Source organism: Rosa rugosa, chromosome 5 (genome assembly GCF_958449725.1).
Source record: "Rosa rugosa chromosome 5, drRosRugo1.1, whole genome shotgun sequence".
NCBI lineage: Eukaryota > Viridiplantae > Streptophyta > Magnoliopsida > Rosales > Rosaceae > Rosa > Rosa rugosa.
The window spans coordinates 20,704,030-20,714,025 of record NC_084824.1 but is presented as its reverse complement, the minus strand read 5'-3'; the positions used below and the strand labels follow the sequence as shown (position 1 = coordinate 20,714,025).

General features: G+C 39.4%; 1 protein-coding gene across 1 annotated transcript; it reads left to right on the top strand.

The window, feature by feature from the left end:
* The first annotated feature begins 4,131 nt into the window (after positions 1-4,131).
* Positions 4,132-8,436, top strand: LOC133710259 (DUF21 domain-containing protein At4g14240-like). Its single transcript, XM_062136283.1, has 13 exons — positions 4,132-4,525; positions 4,621-4,697; positions 4,794-4,877; positions 4,986-5,099; positions 5,239-5,322; positions 5,441-5,512; positions 6,016-6,083; positions 6,444-6,531; positions 6,660-6,733; positions 6,821-7,196; positions 7,296-7,342; positions 7,429-7,510; positions 7,980-8,436. Exons 1-13 carry the CDS (start codon positions 4,282-4,284, stop codon positions 8,070-8,072), a joined length of 1,503 nt encoding a protein of 500 aa, XP_061992267.1. The 5' UTR covers positions 4,132-4,281; the 3' UTR covers positions 8,073-8,436.
* The last annotated feature ends 1,560 nt before the right edge of the window (positions 8,437-9,996 follow it).

Sequence of the window (9,996 nt, the reverse complement as noted above, 5' to 3'; positions counted from 1 at the left end):
CCCTGATCATCCTATTAAGTCTATCAAATTAGACAACGCTGGGGAGTTTACATAAATTTTTTTTGATGATTATTGCATGTCCATTGGGATCGAAGTTGAACATCCAGTTCCTCATGTTCACACCCAAAATGGTCTCGCAAAAGCCGCCATTAAACGATTACAAATGGTCGCTAGGGCATTGGTAATGCGCACCAATCTCCCTATTTCTGCTTGGGGCTATGCAATATTGCATGCAACTGTGCTTATTCGTCTGAGGCCCACTGCCACTCAACCCTTTTCTGCGTCCCAGATGGTCACTGGGTATGAGCCTGATGTCTCACACTTACGCATATTTGGATGTGCAGTCTATGTGCCTATTGCGCCTCCACAGCGCACCAAAATGGGTCCTCAACGACGATTAGGCGTTTACGTTGGATATGATTCTCCAACCATTGTCCGCTACATAGAACCCTTGACAGGCTATCTCTTTACCGCTAAATTTTTGGATTGTCACTTCGATGAGACAGTCTTCCCGTCGTTAGGGGGAGATAGGAACATAAATGTTCAACAGGAACGACAGGAATTGTTGTGGTCTATCCCCACTCTGTCTCATCTTGATCCCCGAACCGCACAGTCCGAAATTGAAGTGCGAAGAATTCTCGATCTTCAGAACGTAGCAGAATCGATGCCTGATGCGTTTTCTGATATCGCTAAAGTGACGAGATCACACATACCTGCTGCAAACGTGCCTGCAAGGATTGATGTCCCTAAAATTAGAGGACATGATGCCATCTCAAGGGCAACTGAGCATGGCGCCAACGTCCCCTATCATAGTGATGGTGACGTTGTGGCTAGGCCCATGGCTCCTGCCAGGAAGCGTGGGAGGCCTATAGGTTCGATGGATTCTCGCCCAAGAAAGAAAGTGAGTTTGGCACAAAATAATCCATTAATCATCGATGTAAATAATCCATCTCATGAGAATATTTTGGATTATGGTTATGTCCAAGAGACATCATTGGGGGACTCTCCAATGTCAGAACCAACTCCAGAGAATAGAGAGATCTCCATGAATTACACTAGTGTACATGAGATGATGGATAGAAATTCTATGGCTATTGATGATGCGTTTGCATATCATATTGCTAAAGGAATTATAGAATATGATGATATCGAACCTCGCTATGTTGAAGAATGTCAACGAAGAGCGGATTGGCCTAAATGGAAAGATGCGATCCAGGCTGAATTGGATTCACTAACAAAGAGACAGGTGTTTGGGCCTATAACGCAGACACCCCCTAATGTAAAACCTGTTGGCCATAAATGAGTCTTTGTTAGAAAGCGTAATGAGAAAAATGAGGTGGTAAGATATAAAGCCCGCCTTGTGGAGTAAGGTTTCTCACAATGCCCTGGAATCGACTACGAGGAGACATATTCTCCCGTAATGGACGTTATAACGTTCCGCTACCTTGTCAGTTTGGTAGTTTCCGAAAAACTTGACATGCAGCTTATGGATGTGGTTACAGCATATCTCTATGGGGATCTAGATTCAGAGATATATATGAAGGTTCCAGATGGACTTCAATTACCCAAATCAAGTGGCTCTAAACCACGGAGCGCGTTTTCAATAAGATTAAAACGCTCACTATATGGATTAAAACAATCCGGACGGATGTGGTATAACCGTCTAAGTGACTACTTGATTGGGAAGGGATATATTAACAATGAAATATGCCCATGCGTGTTCATTAAAAGAACAAGTTCTGAATTTGCAATCGTAGCAGTTTATGTCGATGACATGAACCTAATTGGAACTCTAGATGAGTTAAAGGAAACTGCTAAATACTTGAAATCCGAATTTGAGATGAAATATCTTGGGAAAACACGGTTTTGTCTCGGTTTAGAACCCGAGCACCGTAGTGATGGAATTTTGATCCATCAGTCTGCATATACTCAGAAAATTCTAAGGTGCTTTAATGAAGATAAAGCAAAGCCTGTGAGTACTCCCATGATTGGTCGTAGTCTTGAGCCCGGAAAAGATCCGTTTTGTCCAAAGGATGAGGACGAAGAATCATTAGAGGCCGAAGTGCCCTACTTAAGTGCAATAGGCGCATTATTGTACTTAGCTCAATGTACAAGACCGGACATCTCATTCGCAGTGAACTTGTTAGCTAGACATAGCTCTGCGCCAACACGCCGCCATTGGATTGGTGTAAAGACAATCTTTCGATACCTTAGAGGTACGATTGATATGGGCCTATTCTATCCCTACAGAGAGAAAATGAATGACGGAATTTCGGGATCGGACCCCAAAAGGCAAAAAGCCACCGTCTAAGAGTTGACCGTCGGCCATGTTGCCGCCGTCGTCCATGGTGGCCGGCGTCTCCCTACTCCCCTCCATCAAAACGACAATGATGTTTTGATGGGTTTTGCTGATGTAGGGTACCTCTCTGACCCTCACAAAGGTCGCTCCCAAATGGGTTATGTCTTTACCATGGGAAGCACTGCGATATCTTGGAGGTCTACAAAACAGACCCTTGTTGCTACTTCCTTAAATCATGCAAAGATTATTGCTCTACATGAAGCCGTACGTGAATGTATATGGCTAAGGTCTGTAATTAGACATATTCAAGGAAGTTGTGGTTTGAAGTCTACCACAGATGAACCTACATGCATTTATGAGGATAATGCAGCTTGTATTGAACAAATGAAGTTAGGTTTCATCAAGGGCGACAACACCAAGCATATATCGCCTAAGTTCTTTTACAATCAGCAACAACAATCACTTCTAAAGATTGAAGTGAATCAAATCCGATCAGAGGATAATGTAGCGGACTTATTCACTAAGTCGTTACCTAAATCCACATTCGAGAAACATGTGAAGAGCATCGGATTGAGAAAGTTATCCGAACTCCCACGATTGTAGCAATCAGGGGGAGATATCGACATCAGGGGGAGTTATGATGTCTACATGTTCGATCTCGAAGAGTAGAGGACGTGTTGTACTCTTTTTCTCCTCTGAGAGTATTTTTGTCCCACAGGGTTTTTCACTTGAGCAAGGTTTTTAACAAGGCAACGGATGAAGCGTCACCACCAAGTTTGAGCGGCACAAGGGTGAGTGTTGAAGGAAAATCGACTTAGTGTGCCTTATCAAACTAGGAATAGTTTCATGGTTGTAATAGGAGAGAATGTTCTAGAATTCCTAGTCCTACTCGGATTAGTTTTCCTTGTAACATTAGAACATGTACTTTGTAATCCCTATATATAGGGCTCCTATTCTCAATAATGAAAACACAATTCTCTCATCAATCTCTCTCAAATTCTATTATCCTTAAACAACCTTCATGTGCTGATAGAGTCATTGTCTTGTTCTCTTGCATGTTCCATAGCTCCAAAGACTGCAGTCCTCAGATAGAAGAACACATTTTATGAGTTTCCAATTTAAAATGTAAAAGAAAAAATACAAAGGACTTGGAACAGTGCAAACTTGACTTGCCTAGCTGGTAACAACCAATGACCAGCACTGAAGTATATGTTGGCCAACACCTAGCCCTAGTCCTAAGGGTAGAGAGAAGCTTAATTTTTACTTTTCTAAATTTTGCTTTTGCTCACATACAATGACTGGATTTTTACACTGAATTAAGGAGATTTCTAAAGCACCAGAATTGAGTACATTGGCAAAGAAAATCCCATCTAAAGTTTGATTTGTGTTAGAATACTAAGCATAGCATTGTAAGCTTCAGTGTAACAAAGAATGATATTAGATTTCCTAATTGTTCTACAGATTATGAATAGAGGAAGTATCTGAAAGTGTCATCTTGATTGATTGTTATGAACCATCTTACTAAAAAACAAAAAGCAGATATTTAGAAACTATAGATTGCCGGTATATTTTTAATCATAACCTTCCTCATAAACAAAAAAAAAAATAAAAGGAAGGGAAGAAGGCAGTGTTATAGAAGAGAATGGATACCATAATAGTTTGGAATCTGCTTTTAAAGGAAGAAAATCCCATGAACAACATAAAAGCAAAACCTCTTTAGTGCCATAATCCGCATCCAGAGCTCCGTAACCTCAAAAAGGTACATGAGTGTACACCAAACACAAGTGGTACCCAGATCAGGACCCCCCCCCCCCCCCCCCCCTCCTCTTTGATCCCGCCACGTGTACATTACACTACAAACCAAAACTCTCCAAAGTCCTTGTGACACGGACTCAGATTCTATCATTCTGGGAACTCTCAGAGATCGATCTCGATCGATCATCATCCAAGAATTGAAGTTTTAAGTCCCTGTGATACCCATAATGCATCCCCTTAATGCAGTCATGATGACCCGGATGCTGGTTCGGAACAACAACAACCCCGGTCTGGAATCCGAGGGCATAGCCTTCGCATCCATTTGGTGGTTTGTCTATATCGGCTTGTCGTGTTTCTTGGTCCTCTTCGCCGGAATAATGTCAGGCTTAACTTTAGGACTCATGTCCCTCGGCCTCGTCGACCTCGAGATTCTACAGCGAAGTGGTACTCCCACCGAGAAGAAGCAAGCAGGTTCGGTTTTTTTTTTTTTTTTTTGTGCTCTGAATTGATCGGAAATAGATAAAGTTTTGTTCTTGGTGGTTAAATTTCTGTTATTTCTGTTGCAGCGACTATACTTCCGGTGGTTCAGAAGCAGCATCAGCTGCTTGTCACTTTGCTTCTGTGTAATGCTGGAGCTATGGAAGTGAGTATTTTGATTATTTTTGATTGTGCAAAAGTTATATTGGGTTTTGAAATAGGGTGAGAATTGCTTTGAACTATTTCAATTTGCAATCTGCAGGCGCTTCCTATATATTTGGACAAGCTTTTCAATCAGTATGTTGCTATAATTCTTTCTGTGACATTTGTGCTGTTTTTTGGAGAGGTGAGTTTTTTTTTTTGGGTGATTTGGCATTGTGGTTTTAACCTTTTATGCTGGTTTATGATTGGGGCGAATCGGAATTTTGATTTGGTGGCTGTTTTATTCTGGCAGGTTATTCCACAAGCAATATGCACTAGATATGGACTGGCTGTGGGTTCCAACTTTGTATGGCTTGTCCGAATTTTGATGATTATTTGCTACCCAATTGCTTATCCAATTGGAAAGGTATATTCTTTGATGAGGAATTGAAAATGTTTCTCTCCTTATTATGCACTTTGTCTTTTAGATTTTTGATAAATTTATATTGCTGATACTGTTTGATTTGACATGTAATTGCTGATACTAAGAAGTTTTATGTTTCCAGATCTTGGATTGTGTTCTGGGACATAATGAAGCATTATTTAGGCGAGCTCAGTTAAAAGCCCTCGTTTCCATCCACAGCAAGGAGGTGAAGTGAATTCCATTTACAACAGTTTATAAGGATTAAGGAATCTAACTAGTGTCATATAAGAAAATTTCCTTGATTTTCTGTTCAAAAAATTTCATTTGTTACTTTCCATATATAGGAGGGCAAAGGCGGTGAACTTACACATGATGAGACAACAATAATTAGTGGAGCACTGGACTTAACTGAAAAGGTACAATATAAATGAAATTGGTATGTTCTTTTGGATGTTTAGTTTTCTTCTTTTTGTATCAATGTGCAGTTTCAGACCATTCAATGGCATAAAAAATGAATAATATTGGCCACTATATTTTGAATTTTAAGGCAGTATTTTTACGTAGTTTCTAATTTAAGTATTTTGCATTTGGATCCTGTTAAGTTACTAAAGGTAAACTTAACTCCGATCTTTCTTTTGAGTGGGGCATACGTTTCAAATAGTAGTTCATATCTTGTATACATTTTAAAGGGCACCTGGATACTAATTTACTTAATTGAGTTTGAACATTTAATCACTACTTTTGAAAATGTGGTTTTAAGTAGTTCATACTTCATAGTGCGTGAGTATAATCTCTGTCAGTAGCTTACTCTATTACATGACATTTGTATATGTTATTCCTGCTCCTATGTATTTAATTCTAATAAGTCAGTCAAATGCATCCTATTTTTGATTTTGATTTTGTTTTCATTTGTCAACAGACTGCTGAGGAGGCTATGACACCTATTGAATCAACCTTCTCCTTAGATGTCAATTCAAAGTTGGACTGGTAAGTTCCCCTTCTCAATCAACTATCTCACTGACTCTGATAAGAATCACATCACCATTATCTAAAATAAGGGTAGTCTAGTTAATAAGTCAACCTTCAACATTTGGTAGAAGGTTTAATGATGCTTTTTAGTATTTCAGAAACATAACCAGTCAATTAGTTGGCATTATTCACTTGCATTTTACATTCAATCTGTCAGTTTCTACTAGAATAATTGACTCAATAGGCTCCTTTATACAACATTCTAGACTTTTTATGAGGTCTTTCTTTTAGTTTTAGTAAATTGGTTTTAGCATAAGTTGTAGAACAGATTGTGTGTTATCTGATTACATTTATATTATTCTCTAATTAATAACGCAGGGAAGCAATGGGGAAAGTTCTTGCTCGGGGACATAGTCGAGTTCCTGTCTATTCTGGGAATTCAAGGAATATTATTGGACTTCTCCTGGTGAGTGTTAGAACTTAGATCTTTAGGAGTTTCGAATTTATGTATCCATTCTAGATACTAAACACACTAAACTGTAATTGATATTTCTCATGATTTAACCCTCTTCTCCACTTTCTTTTCTGGATCAGGTGAAAAGTCTTCTCACCGTACGACCCGAAACAGAGACTCCTGTCAGTGCTGTTTCCATCCGTAGAATCCCAAGGTGTGCTTCAACATCTTTAAATACTTTTTTTCAATTCTAATACCAAGTGTGAAATATCGGGTGTTCATTTGTGGGTCATATTCTCAGAGTTCCCGCAGATATGCCACTGTATGATATATTGAATGAGTTTCAAAAGGGCAGCAGTCATATGGCTGCTGTGGTAAAGGCCAGAGGGAAAAGTAAGGCTCATCCACCCACGATTGACGGAGAAAATAATGAAGGAAACAAAATTGCTGGCATGGACTCCCAACTGACTACTCCATTGCTATCCAAGCAGGATGGAAAGCCAGACCATGTTGTTGTTGACGTACCCAAGATACCAAAGCCCACTAGTATGAAAAAGGAAGCACTCTCACACTACAATGTTGGAGAAACAATTGGCCCCCCTTCGTCAGAGGACATTGAGGATGGTGAAGTCATTGGTATCATCACCCTGGAAGATGTATTTGAAGAACTCCTGCAGGTAAAATACATGCAATTAATATTTCTTCCTTTCAGCTTATGAATTTATTCAATTTGCATCAGACTTCATAATAAGTGATGATTTTCTTGATAAATACAGGAGGAGATTGTCGATGAAACGGATGAATATGTTGATGTACATAAAAGGTATTGTAGAGCGACACCTGTTGTCAGTTGGCTTATATTGTTTATGGGAGTTATATAAAGTCGATTAATCTTCTTCTTCTTTGCAGAATACGCGTTGCTGCAGCTGCAGCTGCTTCATCAGTGGCGCGAGCTCCATCACTGCGGAGGTTAAATGTCAACAAGGGACCAGTGAGTGAACACAACAAATTAGCCATATCCAGTGTGTGATATTGATTGATCTGCATAGTAACAACATCTGCGTAGAGTTATGCTTCCATGCAGGCTGTTGGGAATGAAAAACTTGCATTATATGAGATTTTTATAGCCATCTCACTCATGTCATGCAATGCCTAGTTTGACCATTGTAGTAACGCATGCCTGCTTGGAACAATATTTCCTTTTTAGGGAACTCAATAGTTGATGCAGATATAGGCTAATATAACAACTCGATTTACTGATAGTGTTTCCACTTTGTGTCTGACTTTTATCCTCATTTGAATGTTTGTTTGCTTATTCTGGATTTTGACTCTTAGACGATGGTATGAGCAATGGGACGGCTGTTGCTATGTCATTCAACTTGTAACACTTTTAATGCTCAAGTTACTCTCTAGTGTTTGATGCATTGACAATGTTTGCTCTTCTTGTTGTGATGACCTAGGGAGCCCAAACTAAGCAAGTAACCCCGAAGAAATCTACTGATGAATTGGCTGCAAGGCCACACGGGACTTTTTCTGATGGAAACAAGAGATGATTATTCCATTTCATTTCTCATATTCTGATCCGGGGAAGTGCTTTGCCTTGCATCCAGAAAAAAAAGTCTTTTTTTTTTGTTGTCTCTGGTTTTGGGGGTCCTGGAATTTTGAGATATGTGGGCTTTTACATAGATATGCAGGGTGTAATGGTGTATGAAACGTTCAGTAACTTGCTCAGCAGTAACGCTTATTTGTTATTTTGAACTCTTTTTGGTTCGTTTATATGTTAGGTTCGAGGTGCCTCTTAAGCTGGCACTATCTTTTTGTCGTGAAAAAAAACAGTATCCGGAAAATAGTCAGTAAGTTCTGTTACCCAACCAAAGACATAATATACAAGGTGCCTACGCGGACCTTTTTATTGAATATTGAATTGCAAGGATTACAACAGTTGAAGCTAGAGCTCATACTAAACTTACTGTTATCCCAGAGTTCATACTATACAATGTCCCTATACAAGGTTTTCTTTTGTTAATTTTTTATATTGAATATCAAACATTCAAATGTAAGCGTTACAGTCGTTGAAGCCAGAGCTCATATTACTATGTCTATTCAAATAGGTTTGTTCATCTCCAATCTAAGCAGGAAATTTTTACCCAGCCCAGCCTATTGATGCTAAAACAACCTCTACACTTGAACGGTCCTTACATTGATGTACACAAACTCTTTTGGCATTCAACTTGCAATTCGAAGAAATTGAGTAACTGAAAAAACCCTGCATTCCCTTTAGATAATTTCATTACTTATCCATGGTTAGAGGACACGTACATCAGATATTGTCTTATACCAAAATTATAAATAGCACAAGCCGCCAAGCGAAAGATAGGTGACTCTCATTGTTAACACATACGCTCCATTATTGAGCCTAAAACAAAGAAAATAAATCCTCACTACTAACCTCTCTTTGAACAGTAACCTAGTCACCTAGAGACCTCAATTGGGGTACAACTAGAAGAACCAGAAAGAAAAAAGAAAAAGAAAGAAGCCTTGTCTACTACTCCTATGTTACATGGGATCTTTTCACGAAGCTTCTTCTTAACCTTTCCATCCGATCTAAAAGAGAATTCAGTAGCCAAGCACATATATTTCATTTGCTTGCCTCAACATAGTCATTCAGATTCCATCAAATATCTGCAGCACACATATATAGTCGCTTCTCTGTCACTCATCCCGGCACAGAAGTATGACGGTGCATCTCCACATGATATAAAGCTTTGTCCGCTGCTCCCTCATTACCCTTGCGCATTTACCCCACGATCGGAGCCTCAGGGCTCTAACAGAAGACATTCTTCCCTTCATGCTACAGACAGCTGCAGGACTATACTCCAGTACTGGCTGCTGATATACTAGTACTTCGGCAGATATGCATTTCTCAAGGAAACTTGAATTGAGCTACCAGCTTTTATTGACAGCCCTCAAAAAGATCCGAGGAGGAAATGCAACGTGAGTCACTAGTGTCGGCCATCCATCGACTGGGTTTACATGGAGTCAAAAATGACAAAGCAGACAACACACACCTGGAAAAGGACTACTCATGACTGGTACTAGATTTTATCCTAATCTCAATGGCCAATCCTGTCTGCATTGTTTGTCTCACTGTATGAAGGTTAGTATGACAATTTTCAACGCATGCTGCCGAATTTAAATACGAGATATATAAACTGTTTTAGAAAATATAGCGTAGGTCTGAGTAAGTACATGTATGAATAATTCATCTTTTGATACTAAACATTGTGGAACGTGCTTGAACTTGTGGAATTGATGTGAAGACAATGCTGATTTATATTGATTCTTTTGGAGCTGTAGCGGGTTGTCATGCTCTTCTGCGGTTTGAACAACATTCGGAAAACATCTATGTTCCCTAATGGTTCACATAGGCTAGCCCCTTAAGCTTTTATTGATTATATCTGTAGCTAGTGTTTGGTA